This window comes from Coregonus clupeaformis, chromosome 28 (genome assembly GCF_020615455.1).
Source record: "Coregonus clupeaformis isolate EN_2021a chromosome 28, ASM2061545v1, whole genome shotgun sequence".
NCBI classification, from domain to species: Eukaryota; Metazoa; Chordata; class Actinopteri; order Salmoniformes; family Salmonidae; genus Coregonus; species Coregonus clupeaformis.
Window position 1 is genome coordinate 4468947 of NC_059219.1, and position 23856 is coordinate 4492802.

Sequence of the window (23856 nt, forward strand, 5' to 3'; positions counted from 1 at the left end):
AATAGACTTCTATATGGACACCCACACTACTCTGTCACTAGTCTAGTCTACAGGTTGTCCGGGTCAGCTGAACCACAGGACTAATGTACACTCTGTGTGTGTGTGTGTGTGTGTTGCAGGTGTCTGGTATCGTGGGCAGGGCTGATGTCTTGGCCTGCATGATGTTCCTCCTGGCCTTTCTCTCCTATGTTGGGTAAGAAAACCCTAACCATTTATCTCTTTATTTCTCTCTCTCTCTCTCTCTCTCTCTCTCTCTCTCTATGGAGGACGGATTCGGTAGAGTTTTTGACACTGTGGGAGGCATTTTCTGTTTACTTAATAGCGCTCGCTCGCTCTCTTCTCTCCCTCCCCTCTCTCTCTCTCTCTCTCTCTCCCCCCCCTCTCTCTCTCCAGGAGTGTGGGTGTGTGTGGTTCTGCAGACTCTCTGCCCTCCACGGTGTCTGTGTGGGCACTGGGTGCCAGTCTGCTTCTGGGCACCTGTGCCATGCTGGTCAAGGAGACGGGCATCACCGTCTTCGGGGTGTGTGTGCTCTATGACGCCCTGGTGCTCTGCCGCAAGCCCCTCCTCTTGTAAGTCCACTCTCTGTGTGTGTGTGCGTGTGCGTGTCTGTGAGTGGGTGAGCTAAGATGGCTTGATTGCCTAAGAAGCCCTTTGTCACCTTTATCAGCTTGTGTGTGTATGAGCTGGTTATATGCAATTAGCTGTATGTGTGTGTTGGAAAGAAAACATATTTGTGTGTGTGTACCCTCCACCCAGGTCATTTCAGTATTCCTACAGACCAGGGTTCCTGTTATTCTCTCCTAACTGTTGACTGTTCTCCTAAAAACACAGTTAGACCAGCCAGTTCATTTGGTGGATCAGCCATCTAGAGAGACACAATAACGTGTGTACCGTAACAGCATGGCCAAATGTTGGTATGGGAATGTCCTGGTTTCTGCCTCTCTGGGGTGTATATTACAGAGGATTGTAACACAGTATCAGACAAAGTGAGAGACGGGTGACAACTACTGCTACATAGACAGCTTGTGTGTCTGTGAGTGTGTGTGTGTGTCTGTGAGTGTGAGTGTGAGTGTGAGTGTGAGTGTGAGTGTGAGTGTGAGTGTGAGTGTGAGTGTGAGTGTGAGTGTGTGTGTAGTCCACCCTGCCAAAGCCAGGTCCAGATGTTTTGTGGGCCTCCACCCCATGCAGTGTTGGAATGTGCTGGAATTAGTCTGTGTTCAGTGGGCTGGCCTCTGATAACGCATTAAAGGATTTTACATTGAGGGGTTATGTTTGTGTGTGTATTAGGGGGTTATGTTAGGGTAACTGCCACAGGCATCTATCATTGAGTCGTGTGGCTGCGGGACTTAAGTGTGTCTGTGTGTGTGAGAGTTTGTTTCTGAGTGTGTGTACGTCAATATCCATGTGTGTCTCTGTGTGTAAATTTACATGTTTCTTAGTATTTGAATGCTTTTTTTAGCGTTTGCTCATCACACCCCATCCTGTGACGAGACGTGACTTTAACATGAATCTGAAGACTTATCTCTAATTAACTAACTATGTTTAATTGTTACCTGATTAAATTAATAATGTAATAATTAACTCATTAGGATCTGGGGCACCACGAGAGTGGTTCTTTAAAGAGTTACCATCTCCCGAATTAAACTCTAAAAGGTCTTTACCAATCACATCTATAAAGAGTCAACTTATTAATCATAACCACATATCATATCATCATTCTCAACAGTCGTAACCTCCTTGCATCTGCAAAAACCCGAGCCTTACTTATGATTTAGTACTATACAAATTGGTTTAATTATTTATTTACGAGCTAATTAAATGGGAACACAGGATAAACATACACACTCTGCACCGGTTATTGACTGTAGAAAACAGGTCCCTAGGTGAATGACAACAACATGGCTTGTTAACAAGAAGATATGGAAAGGGAGAGAGAGAGGGACAGAGATAATAATTTGATACATTCAGAAACTACGCTTTTACAGTACCCATATACTTTGCACACGAACCGCCGCCCTCTTTGAGGAAGAAATCATGAATGTATTTACGTGGAATGTCAGGTTTGCCGTGTATCTCTCAGTGGACAGGACCGCCCTGGAAAGGGAGTTGGGCCTTCATCATTTTTCATATTTCATTCACAACGTATAGGATGGACATTTTCACATATAAAGGGGGTATACTTTCCAAGTTACAGTATTTCCTTTAAACATTTTTTAATGACATCACAAAATAACAACCCAATTGACATTAGTGTTCTATAGACCGCCTCTGACCATTCCCCACGTTCTATGTTAGAAATATTGTTCCAGTATTCGCTTTAGAACGTGTTAGAGTTTCGGCGGGAAAAGTCTGTGGAAACAAAGGCACATTCCTCTGTGGAACACTGGAGAGGGAGACCTGAATCTTCTCTCTGTGATTTACAACCGGGCGTTAGCTGTCAACCCCCCACCAGTTCCCTCCTCCCCCTCTGCGGGTGAGAGGGGGTCTGGTTGAAGTTATTCATTGCAAACCTGATCTGACCTATTTGGATCCTCACAGGACAGTCATGACACCTGCCAGAGATCTGCTGTTGGCATCGTCTCTCTCTAAGCTACGTCCTACGCCTTGTTTATGTCTTCCTCTGGATGGACACACTAATCTGATATAACCTCTTAATATGCCTGTGGAGCGTTCAAACTGTGTGTGTGCTGTGTGTGTACTGTGTGAGTGCTACCACTGAGCTGGCTGACAGACAGCCCTGGACTACAGGTCTCTCATAGAGACTCTCACCGCTAAGCCTCTGAAATAGCCTTTAGTATTGTTGTAGTATTACAACAGCTGTACTGATCTGATAGTGAATGAGTGCACCACTAACCCCTACTGTGGGCTGATGAATGGTGTATAGTACTAATGCTGCTACTTGCTTTTTGTGGCTTTGATTTTTCTCTGTTGCTCTGGACTAAAGCTGCCTGCTAAGTAGTTTGTGTTGACTTCAATGTAGACTCCTATAGCTTTAAGACACTGTTCTGTTGGCTAAGTTACAGTACAGTGTTGTCGCTTTTTCAGGAAATAGTGTTTTACTTGTTTTTTTGCGCTCTGCCATTGCGGTTCTATTCCCAACACACACACACACACACACACACACACACACACACACACGAACAGCTGTGTTGGCCTGCTGCCACAACTTCAACTCTCTCCAGCCACCAGAGAACGCCCAGAGTTATGGCCACAATCAGGCACCGTGCCTGGGCCACAACCCTGATCTCTGCCCCCTCTCCTTCATCAGCCACCAAAACCACCACTGAACAGTTATAACTCTTACACACTCACAAGCACTGCTCCTGGGCCACAGTCCCCTCTCCATCCCCTCCTTCATGTGGGGAGCTCCATACCTCCAACCACCACCCCTAGGCAGTGCAGTCTTGAGTCATACCCCAAACCAAGTACTGATCCTGGGCTTGGACTCTCTCTCATCCCCCCCAGACCAGCACCATCACTAGTACCATCTGCTACTCACCACATTACGACACATCAACCTCACCACCATCATGTGGTGTGTCTATGACATCATAACACAACACGATGGCGAGATTAATGGAGATAGAATTTGAGGGGAATGGAGAGATGAATTGGTGTGGGGGAGAGGGTAAGAGACAGAATAATGGTTGTGTGTGTGACCGTGCGTTTGTGTTCTTGGAGGGCTCATGTGAAATCCTGTCTTTGCCGTATGTTAAAGCCCCAAAGACAAGCCCAGAGCCCTATCTGAGTCCGCTGTCTCTCCACTGAGTTCTGTCTCAACCAGTGGTGACAAGAACTCTCTCTGAGGGATGGCGTGTGTGTTAGTGCAGGAGAAGGAATTTCTAATTTGACCGCATGCACAGCATATTTCTTCTCTGAAAGCCTATCTGACATAGGGCCTGTGGTCGGGAGACCTCGGACTGTGTGTGTGTGTGTGTGTGTGTGAGTGGAGCTGTGATCTGTGAATGAACCCAGCAGAAAGGGATGGAACAGAAAATAGTTTTATGTGTCTGCTATGACCTCCACAGGCCCTGTTAGAGAGCAAGTATGTGTATGGATGTGTTTCAGAAGGCATAGAGAGAGGAAGAGGAGAGGGAGAGAGTATTCAGTGAAAACACACTCTTTTCCGGCCTCTCGTCTCACTGTACTGTCTTTGATACTGGTGCCAAGGAACAGGAAATACGGATCACCTCAGGAATTCAGCAAGGAAGATCCAATAGCATTTCCAGCCAAACCCCCGCTTTTCATCTCCGTCTCCATCTCTCTCTCTCTCTCTCTCTCTCACTCTCCAATCTCTTATCCTCTTTCACTCTCTTTCTCCCCCTCTCTTTCCACCCCGCCATCTCTCTTTTTCTCTTTTCCCCCTCTCCCACTCTTCCCTCCGGTCACCCTTTGTTCTGGACTGCAGTAGCTGTCAACATGCATTAGATATGCATTGGAGATAGGTTAGTGATATGTTGGGTGCGCGTTAGATCTCTCCCCACGCCTGTCCCGTGCCTGGCTCTTTGATATGCTCGGAAGATTTAATAGATGCTGATTTAATTTGGGCCTTAATTAAACACCAACAGCTGTTAATGTATCTACAAGCTGGACTAACTGATGGAACTGATGGAGGGAGAGAGCGAGAGAGAGTGTTAGTTGAGTAGGGAGAGAGAGAGAGAGAGAGTGTTAGCTGAGGAGAGAGAGAGAGAGAGAGTGTTAGTTGAGGAGGGAGAGAGTGAGAGAGTGTTAGTTGAGGAGGGAGAGAGAGAGAGTGTGTTAGTTGAGGAGGGAGAGAGAGAGAGAGAGTGTTAGTTGCGGAGGGAGAGAGAGAGAGTGTTAGTTGAGGAGGGAGGGAGAGCGAGAGAGAGAGAGAGAGTGTTAGCTGAGGAGGGAGAGAGTGAGAGTGTTAGTTGAGGAGGGAGAGAGTGAGAGTGTTAGTTGAGGAGGGAGAGAGAGTGTTAGTTGAGGAGGGAGAGAGAGAGAGAGTAGTTGAGGAGGGAGAGAGAGAGAGAGTGTTAGTAGAGGAGGGAGAGAGAGAGAGAGAGTGTTAGTTGAGGAGGGAGAGAGAGAGAGAGTATTAGTTGAGGAGGGAGAGAGAGAGAGAGTGTTAGTTGAGGAGGGAGAGAGAGAGAGTGTAAGTTAGTTGAGGAGAGAGAGAGAGAGAGAGAGAGTGTTAGTTGAGGAGGGAGAGAGAGAGAGAGTGTGTTAGTGGAGGAGGGAGAGAGAGAGAGAGTTAGTTGAGGAGGGAGAGAGAGAGAGTGTTGATGAGGGAGAGAGAGAGAGAGGGTGTTAGTTGAGGGGGGGGGGAGAGAGTGTTAGTTGCGGAGGGAGAAAGAGAGAGGTGTGTTGAGGAGGGAGAGAGAGAGTGTTAGTTGAGGAGAGAGAGAGAGAGAGAGTGTTGAGTTGCGGAGGGAGAGAGAGAGAGTGTTAGTTGAGGAGGGAGGGAGAGAGAGAGAGAGAGAGAGAGAGAGAGAGAGTGTGTTAGCTGAGGAGGGAGAGAGTGAGAGTGTTAGTTGAGGAGGGAGAGAGTGAGAGTGTTAGTTGAGGAGGGAGAGAGTGAGAGTGTTAGTGGAGGAGGGAGAGAGAGAGAGAGTGTTTGTTGAGGAGGGAGAGAGAGAGAGAGTGTTAGTTGAGGAGGGAGAGAGAGAGAGAGTGTTAGTTGAGGAGGGAGAGGAGAGAGAGAGTGTTAGTTGAGGAGGGAGAGAGAGAGAGAGAGGTTAGTTGAGGAGGGAGAGAGAGATAGTGTTAGTTGAGGAGGGAGAGAGAGAGAGTGTGTTAGTTGAGGAGAGAGAGAGAGAGAGAGAGTGTTAGTTGAGGAGGGAGAGAGAGAGAGAGAGAGTGTTAGTTGAGGAGAGAGAGAGAGAGAGAGAGAGAGTTAGTTGAGGAGGGAGAGAGAGAGAGTGTTGAGGAGGGAGAGAGAGAGAGAGGGTGTTAGTTGAGGGGGAGAGAGAGAGAGTAAGAGTTGGTGAGGGAGAAAGAGAGAGAGTGAGTGTTGAGGGAGGAGAGAGAGAGAGTGTTAGTTGAGGAGGGAGGGAGGGAGGGAGAGAGAGAGAGAGAGTGTTAGTTGAGGAGGGAGAGAGAGTGTTAGTTGAGGAGGGGAGAGAGAGGGAGCGAGAGAGAGTGTTAGTTGAGGAGGGAGAGAGAGTGTTAGTTGGAGGGAGAGAGAGAGTGTGTTAGTTGAGGGGAGAGAGAGAGAGAGAGAGAGAGAGAGAGGGAGTTGAGGAGGGAGGGAGAGAGAGAGAGAGTTAGTTGGAGGAGGGAGGGAGAGAGAGAGAGAGTGTTAGTTGAGGAGAGAGAGAGAGAGAGAGTGTTGAGGAGGGAGAGAGAGAGAGGGTGTTAGTTGAGGAGGGGGAGAGAGAGAGTGTTAGTTGCGGAGGGAGAGAGAGAGAGTGTGTGTGTTGAGGAGGGAGAGAGAGAGTGTTAGTTGAGGAGAGAGAGAGAGAGAGTGTTAGTTGAGGAGGGAGGGAGAGAGAGAGAGCGAGAGAGAGTGTTAGTTGAGGAGGGAGAGAGAGTGTTAGTTGGAGGGAGAGAGAGAGAGTGTGTTGAGGGGAGAGAGAGAGAGAGAGAGAGAGGTAGTTGAGGAGGGAGAGAGAGAGAGAGAGAGTTAGTTGAGGAGGGAGGGAGAGAGAGAGAGAGAGTGTTAGTTGAGGAGGGAGAGAGAGAGCGAGAGAGAGTGTTAGTTGGAGGGAGAGAGAGAGAGTGTGTTGAGGGGAGAGAGAGAGAGAGAGTTTTAGTTGAGGAGAGAGAGAGAGAGAGAGAGAGAGAGAGAGAGAGAGAGAGAGAGAGAGAGAGAGAGAGAGAGAGAGAGAGAGAGAGAGAGAGAGAGAGAGAGAGAGAGAGAGAGAGAGAGAGAGAGAGAGAGAGAGAGAGAGAGAGAGAGAGAGAGAGAGAGAGAGAGAGAGAGAGAGAGAGAGAGAGAGAGAGAGAGAGAGAGAGAGAGAGAGAGAGAGAGAGAGAGAGAGAGAGATTGTTGAGGAGGGAGAGAGAGAGAGAGAGAGAGATTGTTGAGGAGGGAGAGAGAGAGAGAGTGTTAGTTGAGGAGGGAGAGATAGTTGAGGGAGGGAGAGAGAGAGAGATAGTGAGGAGGGAGAGAGAGAGAGAGAGTGTTAGTTGAGAGGAGGAGAGAGAGAGAGAGAGAGAGAGAGAGAGAGAGAGAGAGAGAGAGAGAGAGAGAGAGAGAGAGAGAGAGAGAGAGAGAGAGTGTTGAGAGGGAGAGAGAGAGAGAGTGTATGTTGAGGAGGGAGAGAGAGTAGTTGAGGAGGGAGAGAGAGAGTGTGTTAGTTGAGGAGGGAGAGAGAGAGAGAGTGTGTTAGTTGAGGAGGGAGAGAGAGAGAGTGTGTTAGTTGAGGAGGGAGAGAGAGAGAGTGTGTTAGTTGAGGAGGGAGAGAGAGAGAGAGAGAGAGAGAGAGAGAGAGAGAGAGAGAGAGAGAGAGAGAGAGAGAGAGAGAGAGAGAGAGAGAGAGAGAGAGAGAGAGAGAGAGAGAGAGAGAGAGAGAGAGAGAGAGAGAGAGAGAGAGAGAGAGAGAGAGAGAGAGATTGTTGAGGAGGGAGAGAGAGAGAGTGTTAGTTGAGGAGGGAGAGAGTGTTAGTTGAGGAGGGAGAGAGAGAGTGTGTTAGTTGAGGAGGGAGAGAGAGAGAGAGTGTGTTAGTTGAGGAGGGAGAGAGAGAGAGAGGAATATTGAGGAGGGAGAGAGAGAGAGAGTGTGTTAGTTGAGGAGGGAGAGAGAGAGAGTGTGTTAGTTGGAGGGAGAGAGAGAGAGTGTGTTGAGGGGAGAGAGAGAGAGAGTGTTGAGGAGGGAGAGAGAGAGAGTGTTAGTTGAGGAGGGAGAGAGTGTTAGTTGAGGAGGGAGAGAGAGAGAGTGTGTTAGTTGAGGAGGGAGAGAGAGAGAGTGTGTTAGTTGAGGAGGGAGAGAGAGAGAGAGAGTGTAGTTGAGGAGGGAGAGAGAGAGAGAGTGTGTTAGTTGAGGAGGGAGAGAGAGAGAGAGAGTGTTAGTTGAGGAGAGAGAGAGAGAGAGAGAGAGAGAGAGTTAGTTGAGGAGGGAGAGAGAGAGAGTGTTGAGGAGGGAGAGAGAGAGAGAGGGTGTTAGTTGAGGGGGGAGAGAGAGAGAGAGTGTTAGTTGCGGAGGGAGAGAGAGAGAGAGTGTGTGTTGAGGAGGGAGAGAGAGAGTGTTAGTTGAGGAGGGAGGGAGGGAGGAGAGAGAGAGAGAGAGTGTTAGTTGAGGAGGGAGAGAGAGTGTTAGTTGAGGAGGGAGAGAGAGGGAGCGAGAGAGAGTGTTAGTTGAGGAGGGAGAGAGAGTGTTAGTTGGAGGGAGAGAGAGAGAGTGTGTTAGTGGAGGGGAGAGAGAGAGAGAGAGAGAGAGAGAGAGAGAGAGAGAGAGGTAGTTGAGGAGGGAGGGAGAGAGAGAGAGAGTTAGTTGAGGAGGGAGGGAGAGAGAGAGAGAGAGTGTTAGTTGAGGAGAGAGAGAGAGAGAGTTGAGGAGGGAGAGAGAGAGAGGGTGTTAGTTGAGGAGGGGGAGAGAGAGAGTGTTAGTTGCGGAGGGAGAGAGAGAGAGGGTGGGGTGAGGAGGGAGAGAGAGAGTGTGTGTTGAGGAGAGAGAGAGAGAGTGTTAGTTGAGGAGGGAGGGAGAGAGAGAGAGTGAGAGAGAGTGTTAGTTGAGGAGGGAGAGAGAGTGTTAGTTGAGGAGGGAGAGAGAGTGTTAGTTGAGGAGGGAGAGAGAGGGAGCGAGAGAGAGAAAGAAGTGGAGGAGGGAGAGAGAGGTTAGTTGAGGAGGGAGAGAGAGTGTAAGTGAGGGAGAGAGAGGGAGGAGAGAGAGAGTTAGTTGAGGAGGGAGAGAGAGTGAAGTTGGAGGGAGAGAGAGAGAGTGAGTTAGTTGAGGGAGAGAGAGAGAGAGAGAGAGAGAGAGAGAGGTAGTGAGGGGGAGGGAGAGAGAGAGAGAGTGTAGTTGAGAGAGAGAGAGAGAGAGGTTGAGGAGGGAGAGAGAGAGAGGGTGTAGTCGGAGGGAGAGAGAGAGATTTTAGTTGAGGAGAGAGAGAGAGAGAGTGTTAGTGGAGGAGAGAGAGAGAAAGAGAGTTTTAGTTGAGGAGAGAGAGAGAGAGAGAGAGAGAGAGAGAGAGAGAGAGAGAGAGAGAGAGAGAGAGAGAGAGAGAGAGAGAGAGAGAGAGAGAGAGAGAGAGAGAGAGAGAGAGAGAGAGAGAGAGAGAGAGAGAGAGAGAGAGAGAGAGAGAGAGAGAGAGAGAGAGAGAGAGAGAGAGAGAGAGAGAGAGTTAGTTGAGGAGAGAGAGAGAGAGAGTGTTGAGGAGGGAGAGAGAGAGAGGGTGTTAGTTGAGGAGAGAGAGAGAGAGAGAGAGAGAGAGCGAGAGAGAGAGAGAGAGAGTTAGTTGAGGAGGGAGAGAGAGAGAGAGAGTTAGTTGAGGAGGAGAGAGAGAGAGAGAGTGTTGAGGAGGGAGAGAGAGAGAGGGTGTTAGTTGAGGAGGGGGAGAGAGAGAGTGTTAGTTGCGGAGGGAGAGAGAGAGAGAGTGTGTGTTGAGGAGGGAGCGAGAGAGTGTTAGTTGAGGAGGGAGAGAGAGAGAGAGAGTGTTAGTTGAGGAGGGAGAGAGAGAGAGAGAGAGAGTGTTAGTTGAGGAGGGAGAGAGAGAGAGAGAGAGTGTTAGTTGAGGAGGGAGAGAGAGAGAGTGTTAGTTGAGGAGGGAGAGAGAGAGAGAGAGTGTTAGTTGAGAGGGGGGAGAGAGAGAGAGAGAGTGTTAGTTGAGGAGGGAGAGAGAGAGAGAGAGAGAGTTAGTGAGGAGGGAGAGAGAGAGAGTGGTAGTTGAGGAGGAGAGAGAGAGAGAGTGTGTAAGTGAGGAGGGAGAGAGAGAGAGTGAAGTTAGTTGAGGAGGAGAGAGAGAGAGAGTGTGTTAGGTGAGGGAGGGAGAGAGAGAGAGAGAGGGTTAGTTGGAGGGAGAGAGAGAGAGAGAGAGAGTTAGTGGAGGAGGGAGAGAGAGAGAGGGTTGAGGAGGGAGAGAGAGAGAGAGGGATGTTAGCTGAGGGGGGGAGAGAGAGAGAGTGTTAGTGGAGGGAGAGAGAGAGAGAGGGGGTTGAGGAGGGGAGAGAAGAGGTAGTGGAGGAGGGAGGGAGGGAGAGAGAGAGAGAGAGTGTTAGCTGAGAAGAGAGAGAAGTGAGGAGGGAGAGAGAGTAGTTGAGGAGGGAGAGAGAGGGAGAGGGAGAGGTTAGTTGGAGGGAGAGAGAGAGAGCAAGATAGTTGAGAGAGAGAGAGAGAGAGAGAGAGAGAGAGAGAGAGAGGTAGTTGAGGAGGGAGGGAGAGAGAGAGAGTTAGTTGAGGAGGGAGGGAGAGAGAGAGAGAGAGTGTTAGTTGAGGAGAGAGAGAGAGAGAGTGTTGAGGAGGGAGAGAGAGAGAGGGTGTTAGTTGAGGAGGGGGAGAGAGAGAGTGTTAGTTGCGGAGGGAGAGAGAGAGTGTGTGTGTTGAGGAGAGAGAGAGAGAGAGTGTTAGTTGAGGAGGAGGGAGAGAGAGAGAGAAGAGGAGTAGTGGAGGAGGGAGAGAGAGGGAGTTGGAGGGAGAGAGAGAGACAGATAGTTGAGGGAGAGAGAGCGAAAGAAGAGAGGAGAGAGAGTGAGAAGTTGAGGAGGGAGAGAGAGGGACGAGAGAGAGTTAAGTAGTTGAGGAGGGAGAGAGAGGTAAGTTGAGGAGGGAGAGAGAGGGAGCGAGAGAGAGTGTTAGTTGAGGAGGGAGAGAGAGTGTTAGTTGGAGGGAGAGAGAGAGAGTGTGTTAGTTGAGGGGGAGAGAGAGAGAGAGAGAGAGAGAGAGAGAGAGAGAGAGGTAGTTGAGGAGGGAGGGAGGAGAGAGAGAGTTAGTTGAGGAGGGAGGGAGTCGAGAGAGAGAATGTTAGTTGAGGAGGGAGAGAGAGTGTTAGCTGGAGGGAGAGAGAGAGAGGGTAGTGGAGGGAGAGAGAGAGAGGTGTGTTGAGGGAGAGAGAGAGAGAGAGAGTTGGAGGGAGAGAGAGAGAGAGTTTTAGTTGAGGAGAGAGAGAGAGAGAGAGAGAGAGGAGAGAGAGAGAGAGAGAGAGAGAGTTAGTTGAGGAGGGAGAGAGAGAGAGTGTTGAGGAGGGAGAGAGAGAGAGAGTTTTAGTTGAGGAGAGAGAGAGAGAGAGAGAGAGAGAGAGAGAGAGAGAGAGAGAGAGAGAGAGAGAGAGAGAGAGAGAGAGTGATGAGGAGGGAGAGAGAGAGAGTGTTGAGGAGGGAGAGAGAGAGAGGGTGTTAGTTGAGGGGGGAGAGAGAGAGAGAGTGTAGTAGGCGGAGGGAGAGAGAGAGAGTGTGAAGTTGAGGAGGGAGAGAGAGAGTGTTAGCTGAGGAGAGAGAGAGAGAGAGTAAGAAGTTGAGGAGGGAGGGAGAGAGAGAGAGCGAGAGAGAGAGTTAGCGAGGAGGGAGAGAAGGTTAGTTGGAGGGAGAGAGAGAGAGGGTGTGAGGGGAGAGAGAGAGAGTGTTGAGGAGGGAGAGAGAGAGATTTAGTTGAGGAGAGAGAGAGAGAGAGAGAGAGAGAGAGAGAGAGAGAGAGAGAGAGAGAGAGAGAGAGAGAGAGAGAGAGAGAGAGAGAGAGAGAGAGAGAGAGAGAGAGAGAGAGAGAGAGAGAGAGAGAGAGAGAGAGAGAGAGAGAGAGAGAGAGAGAGAGAGAGTTAGTTGAGGAGGGAGGGAGAGAGAGAGAGAGAGAGAGAGTTAGTTAGTTGAGAGGGAGGGAGAGAGAGAGAGAGAGAGCTAGTTGAGGAGAGAGAGAGAGGTGAGGAGGGGGAGAGAGAGAGGAAGAGGAGGGAGAGAGAGAGAGGTGTGTGAAGGAGGGGGGAGAGAGAGAGAGGTAGTTGAGGAGAGAGAGAGAGAGAGAGTTAGTTGAGGAGGGAGGGAGAGAGAGAGGAGAGAGAGATTAGGTGAGGAGGGAGAGAGAGGTTAGCTGGAGGGAGAGAGAGAGAGTGTGTAAGTTGGAGGGAGAGAGAGAGAGTGTAAGTAGTTGAGGGAGAGAGAGAGAGAGAGAGAGAGAGGTAGATGAGGAGGGAGGGAGAGAGAGAGAGAGAGAGAGGTAGTGGAGGAGGGAGAGAGAGAGAGCGAGAGAGAGAAGAGAGAGAGAGGTAGTTGGAGGGAGAGAGAGAGAGAGAGAGAGAGAGAGAGAGAGAGAGAGAGAGAGAGAGAGAGAGAGATTGCTGAGGAGGGAGAGAGAGAGAGAAGTGAGGAGGGAGAGAAAGGTTGAGGAGGGAGAGAGAGAGTGTGTTAGTTGAGGAGGGAGAGAGAGAGAGAGTGTAAGATGAGGAGGGAGAGGAGAGAGAGAGAGAGAGAGAGAGAGAGAGAGAGAGAGAGAGAGAGGGGGAGAGGGGGGGAGAGAAGAGAGAGAGAGAGAGAGAGAGAGAGAGAGAGAGAGAGAGAGAGAGAGAGAGAGAGAGAGAGAGAGAGAGAGAGAGAGAGAGAGAGAGAGAGAGAGAGGGGGGAGAGAGAGAGAGGAAGAGGAGGGAGAGAGTGTTAGTTGAGGAGGGAGAGAGAGAGAGTAGTTGAGGAGGGAGAGAGAGAGAGAGTGGGAAGTTGAGGAGGGAGAGAGAGAGAGAGTGTAAGAAGTGAGGAGGGAGAGAGAGAGAGGTAAGAAGGAGGAGGGAGAGAGAGAGAGTGTAAAGGAGGGAGGGAGAGAGAGAGAGAGAGAGAGAGAGAGAGAGAGAGAGAGAGAGAGAGAGAGAGAGAGAGAGAGAGAGAGAGAGAGAGAGAGAGAGAGAGAGAGAGAGAGAGAGAGAGAGAGAGAGAGAGAGAGAGAGAGAGAGGAGAGAGAGAGAGAGAGAGAGAGAGAGAGAGAGAGAGAGAGAGAGAGAGAGAGAGAGAGAGAGATTGTTGAGGAGGGAGAGAGAGAGAGTGTTAGTTGAGGAGGGAGAGAGGAAGGAGGGGAGAGAGAGAGGTAAGAAGGAGGAGGGAGAGAGAGAGAGAGAGAAGTAGTTGAGGAGGGAGAGAGAGAGAGAGGGTAAGAAGTGGAGGAGGGAGAGAGAGAGAGAAATGAAGTTGAGGAGGAGAGAGAGAGAGTGTAAGATGTGAGGAGGGAGAGAGAGAGAGAGAGAGAGAGAGAGAGAGATTGTTGAGGAGGGAGAGAGAGAGAGTTAGTAGTGAAGAGAGAGGAAGTAGAGGAGGGAGAGAGAGAGAGGAAGAAGGAGGAGGGAGAGAGAGAGAGGGTTAGTGGAGGAGGGAGAGAGAGAGAGAGTGTGATAGTGGGAGGAGGGAGAGAGAGAGAGAGTGAGTAGTTGAGGAGGGAGAGAGAGAGAGAGAGGTAGTGGGAGGAGAGAGAGAGAGAGAGAGAGAGAGAGAGAGTAGTTGAGGAGGGAGAGAGAGAGAGGTTGAGGAGGGAGAGAAAGAGAGGGTGTTAGTTGAGGGGGGAGAGAGAGAGAGGAGTAGTGGCGGAGGGAGAGAGAAGAGAGGAGGAAGAGGGAGGGAGAGAGAGAGAGAAGCGAGGAGGAGGGAGGGAGAGAGAGAGGAGAGAGATAGTTGAGGAGGGAGAGAGAGTGTTATTGAGGAGGGAGAGAGAGGGAGCGAGAGAGAGTGGTAGTTGAGGAGGGAGAGAGAGGTTAGTTGGAGGGAGAGAGAGAGAGGTAAGTAGTGGAGGGAGAGAGAGAGAGAGAGAGAGAGAGAGAGAGAGAGAGAGAGAGAGGAGTTGAGGAGGGAGGGAGAGAGAGAGAGAGTGAGTGGAGGAGGGAGGGAGAGAGAGAGAGAGAGAGGTGTTGAGGAGAGAGAGAGAGAGAGTTGAGGAGGGAGAGAGAGAGAGGGTGTTAGTTGAGGAGGGGGAGAGAGAGAGGTTAGGGAGGGAGAGAGAGAGAGAGTGAGTAGGAGGGAGAGAGAGAGGAGTTGAGGAGAGAGAGAAGAGATAGAAGTGAGGAGGGAGGGAGAGAGAGAGAGGAGAGAGAGTGTTAGCTGAGAGGGAGAGAGAGGAAAGTTGAGGAGGGAGAGAGAGTGTTAGTTGAGGAGGGAGAGAGAGGGAGGGAGAGAGGTAGTTGAGGAGGGAGAGAGATAGTTGAGGAGGGAGAGAGAGTAGTGAGGAGGGAGAGAGAGGGAGGAGAGAGAGGTTAGATGAGGAGGGAGAGAGAGGAGCTGGAGGGAGAGAGAGAGAGTGAGTAGCTGAGGGGAAGAGAGAGAGAGAGAGAGAGAGAGAGAGGAAGTTGAGGAGGGAGGGAGAGAGAGAGAGAGAGAGAGAGTTAGTGAGGAGAGAGAGAGAAGAGTGTTGAGGAGGGAGAGAGAGAGAGGGTGAGGAAGGAGGGAAGGAGAGAGAGTGAGGGGGAAAGAGGAGAGAGAGAGAGAGAGAGTTTAGTGAGGAGAGAGAGAGAGAGAGAGAGAGAGAGAGAGAGAGAGAGAGAGAGAGAGAGAGAGAGAGAGAGAGAGAGAGAGAGAGAGAGAGAGAGAGAGAGAGAGAGAGAGAGAGAGAGAGAGAGAGAGAGAGAGAGAGAGTTAGTTGAGGAGAGAGAGAGAGAGAGTGTTGAGGAGGGAGAGAGAGAGAGAGTGTTAGTTGAGGAGAGAGAGAGAGAGAGAGAGAGAGAGAGAAAAAAGAGAGAGTAGTTGAGGAGGGAGAGAGAGAGAGAGAGGGGTAGTTGAGGAGAGAAGAGAGAGAGAGGTTGAGGAGGGAGAGAGAGAGAGGGTAAGTTGAGGAGGGGGAGAGAGAGAGTGTTAGCGGCGAGGGAGAGAGAGAGAGAGTGTGTGTGTGGAGGAGGGAGCGAGAGAGGAGAAGTTGAGGAGGGAGAGAGAGAGAGAGAGGTTAGTTGAGGAGGGAGAGAGAGAGAGAGAGAGAGGTTAGTTGAGGAGGGAGAGAGAGAGAGAGAGAGGAGTGGAGGAGGGAGAGAGAGAGAGAGTTAGAAGGAGGAGGGAGAGAGAGAGAGAGAGGTAGTTGAGGAGGGAGAGAGAGAGAGAGAGTGTTAGTTGAGGAGGGAGAGAGAGAGAGAGAGAGGAGAAGGAAGAGAGAGAGAGAGGTTAGTTGAGGAGGGAGAGAGAGAGAGTGTTAGTTGAGGAGGGAGAGAGAGAGAGTGTTAGTTGAGGAGGGAGAGAGAGAGAGAGTGTGTTAGTTGAGGAGGGAGAGAGAGAGAGAGAGTGTTAGTTGAGGAGAGAGAGAGAGAGAGAGAGTTAGTTGAGGAGGGAGAGAGAGAGAGTGTTGAGGAGGGAGAGAGAGAGAGAGGGTGGTAGCTGAGGGGGGAGAGAGAGAGAGGAAGTTGGGAGGGAGAGAGAGAGAGAGGTGTGTTGAGGAGGAGAGAGAGAGTGTTAGTTGAGGAGGGAGGGAGGGAGAGAGAGAGAGAGAGTGTTAAGTGGAGGAGGGAGAGAGAGAGTTGGGAGGGAGAGAGAGTAGAAGTTGAGGAGGGAGAGAGAGGGAGCGAGAGAGAGTGTTAGTTGGAGGGAGAGAGAGAGAGGTAAGTTAGTGGAGGGAGAGAGAGAGAGAGAGAGAGAGAGAGAGAGAGAGAGGGAGTTGAGGAGGGAGGGAGAGAGAGAGAGAGTTAGTTGAGGAGGGAGGGAGAGAGAGAGAGAGAGAGTTGAGGAGGAGAGAGAGAGAGAGGTTGAGGAGGGAGAGAGAGAGAGGGAGTTAGCTGAGGAGGGGGAGAGAGAGAGTGTAGTGTGGAGGAGAGAGAGGTGTGTGTAAGGAGGAGAGAGAGAGAGAGGGGAGTGGGAGGGAGGGAGAGAGAGAGAGCGAGAGAGAGGTTAGGTGAGGAGGGAGAGAGAGGTTAGTTGGAGGGAGAGAGAGAGAGTGTAGAGTTGGAGGGAGAGAGAGGTTAGTTGAGGAGGGAGAGAGAGTAAGAAGGAGGAGGGAGAGAGAGGGAGAGAGAGAGAGAGTTAGTTGAGGAGGGAGAGAGAGTGTTAGTTGAGGAGGGAGAGAGAGGGAGCGAGAGAGAGTGTTAGTTGAGGAGGGAGAGAGAGAGTTAGCTGGAGGGAGAGAGAGAGAGTGGGTAGTTGGAGGGGAGAGAGAGAGAGAGAGAGAGAGAGAGAGAGAGAGAGAGGAGTGAGGAGGGAGGGAGCGAGAGAGAGAGTTAGTTGAGGAGGGAGGGAGCGAGAGAGAGAGAGTGTTAGTTGAGGAGGGAGAGAGAGTGTTAGTTGGAGGGAGAGAGAGAGAGTGTGTTAGTTGGAGGGAGAGAGAGAGAGTGTGTTGAGGGGGAGAGAGAGAGAGAGAGAGTTGGAGGGAGAGAGAGAGAGAGTTTTAGTTGAGGAGAGAGAGAGAGAGAGAGAGAGAGAGAGAGAGAGAGAGAGAGAGAGAGAGAGAGTTAGTTGAGGAGGGAGAGAGAGAGAGTGTTGAGGAGGGAGAGAGAGAGAGAGTTTTAGTTGAGGAGAGAGAGAGAGAGAGAGAGAGAGAGAGAGAGAGAGAGAGAGAGAGAGAGAGAGAGAGAGAGAGAGAGAGTTGAGGAGGGAGAGAGAGAGAGTGTTGAGGAGGGAGAGAGAGAGAGGGTGTTAGTTGAGGGGGGGGAGAGAGAGAGAGAGTGTTAGTTGCGGAGGGAGAGAGAGAGAGTGTGTGTTGAGGAGGGAGAGAGAGAGTGTTAGTTGAGGAGAGAGAGAGAGAGAGTGTTAGTTGAGGAGGGAGGGAGAGAGAGAGAGCGAGAGAGAGTAAGAAGGAGGAGGGAGAGAGAGTGTTAGTTGGAGGGAGAGAGAGAGAGTGTGTGGAGGGGAGAGAGAGAGAGAGAGGTTGAGGAGGGAGAGAGAGAGATTTAGTTGAGGAGAGAGAGAGAGAGAGAGAGAGAGAGAGAGAGAGAGAGAGAGAGAGGAGAGAGAGAGAGAGAGAGAGAGAGAGAGAGAGAGAGAGAGAGAGAGAGAGAGAGAGAGAGAGAGAGAGAGAGAGAGAGAGAGAGAGAGAGAGAGAGAGAGAGAGAGAGAGAGAGAGAGAGAGAGAGGGAGGAGGGAGGGAGAGAGAGAGAGAGAGAGAGAGAGTTAGTTGAGGAGGGAGGGAGAGAGAGAGAGAGAGTTTAGTTGAGGAGAGAGAGAGAGTGTTGAGGAGGGGGAGAGAGAGAGAGTTAGTGGGAGGGAGAGAGAGAGAGGGTGGGAGGAGGGAGAGAGAGAGTGTTAGTTGAGGAGAGAGAGAGAGAGAGTGTTAGTTGAGGAGGGAGGGAGAGAGAGAGAGAGAGAGAGAGTGTTAGTTGAGGAGGGAGAGAGAGAGGAAGTTGGAGGGAGAGAGAGAGAGTGAGTTAGTTGGAGGGAGAGAGAGAGAGGGTGTTAGTTGAGGGGAGAGAGAGAGAGAGAGAGAGAGAGAGGGAGTTGAGGAGGGAGGGAGAGAGAGAGAGAGAGAGAGTGTTGAGGAGGGAGAGAGAGAGAGCGAGAGAGAGTGTTAGTTGAGGAGGGAGAGAGTGTTAGTTGGAGGGAGAGAGAGAGAGTGTGTTGAGGGGAGAGAGAGAGAGAGAGTGTTGAGGAGGGAGAGAGAGAGAGAGTTTTAGTTGGGAGGAAGAGAGAGAGAGAGAGAGAGAGAGAGAGAGAGAGAGAGAGAGAGAGAGAGAGAGAGAGAGAGAGAGAGAGAGTTAGTTGAGGAGGGAGAGAGAGAGAGAGTGTTAGTTGCGGAGGGAGAGAGAGAGAGTGTTAGTTGCGGAGGGAGAGAGAGAGAGTGTGTGTGTTGAGGAGGGAGAGAGAGAGAGTGTGTTAGTTGAGGGGGAGAGAGAGAGAGTGAGTTGAGGGGGGAGAGAGAGAGAGAGAGAGGTTAGTGAGGAGAGAGAGAGAGTGTTGAGGGGAGAGAGAGAGAGAGGTTGAGGGAGAGAGAGAGAGAGAGAGAGAGAGAGAGAGAGAGAGAGAGAGAGAGAGAGAGAGAGAGAGAGAGAGAGAGAGAGAGAGAGAGAGAGAGAGAGAGAGAGAGAGAGAGAGAGAGAGAGAGAGAGAGAGAGAGAGAGAGAGAGAGAGAGAGAGAGAGAGAGAGAGAGAGAGAGAGAGAGAGAGAGAGAGAGAGAGAGAGAGAGAGAGAGAGAGAGAGAGAGAGAGAGAGAGAGAGAGAGAGAGAGAGAGAGAGAGAGAGAGAGAGAGAGAGTTTGAGTTTTAAATAATCTTTATTGGGTCTGGGAGCCCACCACACAAATACTCATACAAAACCGTATTTACACATCAATTAAAAACACAACTCCAATTCCTCCTCCACAGTAACTGAACACAACAGCGTCTGAATGCCCCATATACTCATGAACAGATCAATATTGTTGACCAGTTTGTAATAGGCAAACTCAATTCTTAGTCTTGCTGCCAACATTCCTCCAGCATTCCCACCACATCCACAGACCCCTGTCCCCGAATACTGTTCTTTCGGGTCTTCCATATGGCTAATTTTGCTGCCCCTAACACAAAATTAAGCAACAAAACTACAGCTTTCTGACTAAACCTGTACTTTGGCCCCAATATGTACAGTTGGGAAGAGAAAACCTCTCCCAAGCGCTGAGAACCAGTTAGTGATCAGGTCAATCATCCCGACCAACCTGGGACACTGTAAAAACAGATGTGCCAGAGTTTCAGGTTCAGCACAGAATGGACACTCCTCCCCAACAGTAGGATCCAGGTGTACCAGATACATGTTGGTGGCTATGGCTCCATGTATTATCCTCCATTGGAGGTCAGCTGTCCTCTTATCAATAGGCAGTTTGTATAGTGTTCGCCAGCGGCCTTTGGGGAGGCACCTGGACCAAGCACACCCGCCCACCTCGTCGATTTTACCCCCTTCCAGGGAAGAGGCATGGGACACCTTTACACATGTTCTGTACATGGCCTTCTTTCCCACCTCCTTGAACTCCCCCAGCTCCGGGGTATCGAAGGAAAGCAGCATCCCCACGTCCTCCTCGAATGCCCCCGCCGCAGCACTAACAATCAGTGCAGGGAACACATAATCCAGACCCTCCTTCCACCGATCAGAGTTGGAAGTGTCAGTCACATACTGCAGATGAAGTACTGGCAAGGAATCACAGACCTCAGCGACGACCTTCCTCAGTAGGCGAGACGATCGGATCCCCGCTCTTTCTCCCAGCTCCTCCAACGACCTATTCCTGTTCCACATCAGATGACCCAGCTTAGTACATCCCACGCCTAACAGGCATGAACGTAGGCTAGCTGAACCCAGAACACGGGACTGGATGGCAGTGTTGTGAAAAAGAGGCTCTTCAAAAAGCCACATCCCTGGTGGCGTGCAGGCCTTACGGGACTTGACCAGAACTCTCCAAGCCTGCATAACAGACTCATAAATGGAGTCAGGCCAGGCAACTCACCCCCTCCAGCTTTAAGAGGAAAAGATGCTTGTCTAAGCCCAAACAGCCCGCTCTCCTCATCAATGCGTAGGCTGTGTCAACCCAGCTAGAACCGTCACTGTACAACAGTCTCTGGGCTGCTTGAAGCCGGAAAGCCATGATCCTGGAAGAAATGTCCACCAGGCCTTGCCCACCCTCGTGCAGTGGCAGGTACAGGGCTGAAGCTTTAATCCAATGTTGTCCAGACCAGAAGAAGTTGACAAGGGTCCTCTGAAGCTCTTGTATCAGACCCTTTGGTGGCTGTAAAATCATTAGTCTGTGCCACAGGGTAGAGGCAGCTAGGTTATTAGCTACCAGTACCCTTCCCCTATAAGACAGCTGGGGCAGCACCCATTTCCATCTTGACAGTCTGGCACACACTTTCTCCACTACACCCTCCCAGTTCTTTTTCTGAAAGACATCGGAGCCTAGAAAAACCCCCCAAAGTCTTCATCCCATCTCTGCCCCACTGAAGCCCCCCTGGTAACCGTGGAGCGGACCCCATCTGAAGCTGGCCTGCCCACAGCGCTTCACTCTTTCCCCAATTGACTCTAGCTGAGGAGGCCCCCTCATACACCTTTAAGGCGTCTGAGAGAACCTTAACATCCTCATCCCCTGTAATAAAAACTGTCACGTCATCTGCATACGCAGACAGTGCTATCGTGGGACCCTTCATTACACCTGGCACAGAGAAACCAGTAAGCTTCGCTCTTAAAAAGCAAAGCATTGGTTCAATCGCCAGACTGTATAACTGCCCTGAAATTGGGCATCCCTGCCTGATGCCCCCTTTGGACAGGGATGGGACAACTCAAACCACCCCCCACCTTCACCATACACGAGGCCCCAGCATACAGTAACTTCATCCAAGACAAAAACATCCCCAACCCCAAAGGCTTTCATTGTTTTAAACAAGTACTGGTGGTCCACACGATCAAAAGCCTTCTCCTGATCCAAAGAAAGTAAACCCACATTTACATCAGACAGTTTACAAATGTCCAAAACATCTCTTATTAGAAACAAGTTGTCAACAATAGAGCGATCAGGTACACAGTAGGACTGGTCCTTGTGGACCAACAATCCCAGATACTCTTTCAACCTGTTTGAGAGACATTTAGAAACAATTTTATATTCTGCACACAGCAAAGCAACAGGTCTCCAATTTTTATGAGAGCCAAATCCCCCTTTTTTGGCAACAGTGAAAGTACCGCACGTTGACAAGATACAGGAAGAGAGCCCTCATGAAAAGATTCACACACCACTTCATAAAAATCCTCCCCAATAGACCCCCAAAAGTGCTTGTAAAACTCAGATGGTAAACCATCAATGCCAGGGGCTCGGCCTGTTGAGAGCTGCATAACTGCTGTGGACAGCTCTTGCAGTGTAATGTCAGAGTCCAATGCGACTCTTTGCTCAGGTCCCAATTGAGGAAGACCGTGTAACAACTGTTCAGTACACAGAGAGTCACAATCCTCCGCCTTATAGAGGGCAGAATAGAAATCCACGGCATGTTGACGCATTTCACTGTCGTCCGTGGTCACCTTCCCATCAGGGAGACGAAGGCAGACCATCTGTTTACGTTGCAATGTCGACTGTCCTAGGTTAAAAAAAAAAGCACTAGGAGCATCCATATCCTTGAGGGAAGCGAAACGAGACCTAATCAAGGCACCCTTCACTCTTTCATGCAGAAACGACCTCAATTCATGTTTCTTGTCCTGTAAGCTCATGACTAGTCCGGGGTCATTCTGAGTGAGCAACTTCAATTCAATAGATTTAATGTTCTGCTCAAGGGCCCTGATAGTCTCTTTAACTTCAATTCGAGACAGAGCAGTATACTGTTGACAAAATAATCGTATTTGGGCCTTCCCAACCTCCCACCATTGTCTCAAGGACTCAAAATTCCCTTTGTAACCCTCCATTTTTCCCAAAACAACAAAAACCTTTCACAAAACATGACATCATGTAACAATTTAACATTAAAATACCAATAAGATGATGACCTTCGTGGACAGGACAAGTGAATATCAACAGTGACAATATGGTGATCAGAGAAACCCACAGGAGTAATGTCACACCTTCCAACCCTACTACAGTATTGCTCAGATACATACAACCTGTCTAACCTTGCTGCACTGACATGACCTTCATTAACTTTTAGCCATGTGTACTGCCTAACTTTTGCATTCCTTACTCTCCACACATCAGAAAGCTCAAACTCAGTTAATAGACCAGACAGATAAATTGCTGACCGCAGGTGAGGTTCTTCAGCGGTGCGATCAACAGTAAAATCCACTGTACAGTTCCAGTCCCCCCCTAAAACCATACACCCCTCTTGGTCACACTGTCTTAAGGTTTCCTTTATTTTATCAAAAACAACAATACGCTCTGTACCCTCATTAGGAGCATAAACATTCAAAAAAACAAACAAAAACCCCATAACATTCACCTTGACCAATAAAACCCGACCCTTGACAATCTCTGTTGTAGATACCACAGTCACCCCTAAGCCTGAAGAAAACAAGATTGCCACCCCAGCACTGAAATTAGTACCATGACTGAGTATATGCTGCCCCTCCCACCACATACCCCAGTCAGCCGCATTTTCCTCGTCACTATGTGTCTCCTGTAGGAAAACTACATTAAGCCTTTTCTGTTTTATTACTTCAATACCCAAGCCCTCTTATTCCTGTCCCTTCCTCCATTAATGTTGAGAGAACCTACCCTTAGTACCTCCATATAGAAAAGACAAAGGAAAAGCAGAAGATACCACAGAGAAACCAGACAAAGAGAATAGAACACCCTATGAGGCATAATCATCATCATTATTTAAATTTTCTCTTAACCTGACCACGTTTCCCACCACCCTTTGCTGCTGCAACAGCAGTAACAAATTTCCTCAAAGCGAAACCGCTTCTTCTCACTCAACTGGTCTAACCCCACCGTCTTCTGTAACATCACAGCTGACCTCACAAACTTATCAACATCAAAATAATCTGCCAATTTGACAGATTTCCCAAAAGTCTGATCCAGAAACCCTTTTACCTCCTCTAGATCGTAAATTGAGTCCTCACCAGCTGATACCGTATCAAGAGAGATATCCATATCCATATCCTTCTCCTGATCCTCCTCAACTGAGGCCACAGACCACTGACTCCCCTCTACCACATCCCTTTCAACACTCCCCCACTTGCACCCCATCACTCGTACCAGGCATCTCCTCCACTACCTGGGAGACTAGCCCCACCTGAACCCCATTACTCGTAGTGGGCATCTCCTCCACTACCTGGGAGACTAGCCCCACCTGAACCCCATTACTCGTAGTGGGCATCTCCTCCACTACCTGGGAGACTAGCCCCACCTGAACCCCATTACTCTTAGTGGGCATCTCCTCCACTACCTGGGAGACTAGCCCCCTGTAACCCAGCACTCATAGTGGGCATCTCCTCCACTACCTGGGGAGACTAGCCCCCTGTACCCCAGCACTCATAGTGGGCATCTCCTCCACTACCTGGGAGATGAGCTCCACATGAACCCTCTCCTGTAACCCATTACTTTTAGTGGGCATCTCCTCCACTACCTGGGAGATTAGCTCCACATGTACCCCCTCCTGTACCACAGCACTCGTACTGGGCACCTCCTCACCAGTCTGAGGAAATGGCCCTTCAGATCCATCCTTACCTTCTACAACCATTTTTTTCTGCTGCATAACATTTCCCTCTGGTACAAGTTGCACCTCTGTGCCCTCAACACGGACAACTTGTTCCTCAGCAACAGATGCGTGTGGCTGTTCTACCACTGTCAGCCCACCTCTTCCTACATCAGTGGGCCCAGGCGTTACGAGGACCACCTGCGCCCCTCCTCTGCCTTCTCCCTTTTCGGGCAAGCATGTCGCTTATGACCAACATCCCCACACTCAAAACACCGTTGACTACCCGTACTAGCATAAGCCATATACAGTCTATTGTCATACTTGACTTTAAACGATAACTCCAAAGTCTGCTCCGGTGAGTCCAAAAACATAAACACCTGTCGCCGAAACGACATTACCTGTTTCAACGCCGGGTGTTTGCAACCCAATGGGACAACCTTAATTGAACTTGCAAACTTCCCAAAGCGCAATAACTCGCGCTCCAATAGCTCATTTGGAATGAACGGCGGTACATTTGAAATCGTTACCCTTGTTGACGGAGAAAAAAGCGGCGTAACTTGAATAAACATTCCTTTAAGAAGTATGCCATGCTCAACCATACGATCAACAAGGCGCTCTTCTTTAAGAAATACCACCACCGCTTTATTCATCCGTGACGCATAAGCAACATTCTCATATCCTACCTTCTCTCCTACGGCGACCAGAACCTCTTCCACCGTGACAGTAGCTTCAGTAACACACCTAAAGCCGTGTCGAAGTGACAGGGACGGCGTCCCGATTCGGGCCGCCATCCCCACCAAAATCAGGGTAATTTCGACACGAAAAACAATATACTTAATTCTACCACAACAAAAAAATAGAAATAATAATCTTAATCATGCATAGAAGAAAAAAGGATATCACCAAGAAAAGGAAAACCCAGGATATCTAACTCTACACAACACTCGCACTTAGCACTCACTCAAACAATTCCCAGCACGCACCAAACACTCCCAGCATGCGAGAGAGAGAGAGA

The 23856-nt window shown here is 49.8% G+C and overlaps 1 protein-coding gene across 2 annotated transcripts in view; it reads left to right on the forward strand.

Annotated features, from left to right (window-relative positions):
- LOC121542545 (protein O-mannosyl-transferase TMTC1) overlaps positions 1-23856 on the forward strand; it is a 102903-nt gene that overhangs the window by 11715 nt on the left and 67332 nt on the right. For both annotated transcript variants that reach the window (XM_041851940.1, XM_041851941.1), the window contains exons 3-4: positions 120-193; positions 394-570. In XM_041851940.1, the coding sequence (XP_041707874.1) occupies positions 120-193; positions 394-570 (251 nt within the window). The remainder of the gene's footprint in view (positions 1-119; positions 194-393; positions 571-23856) is intronic.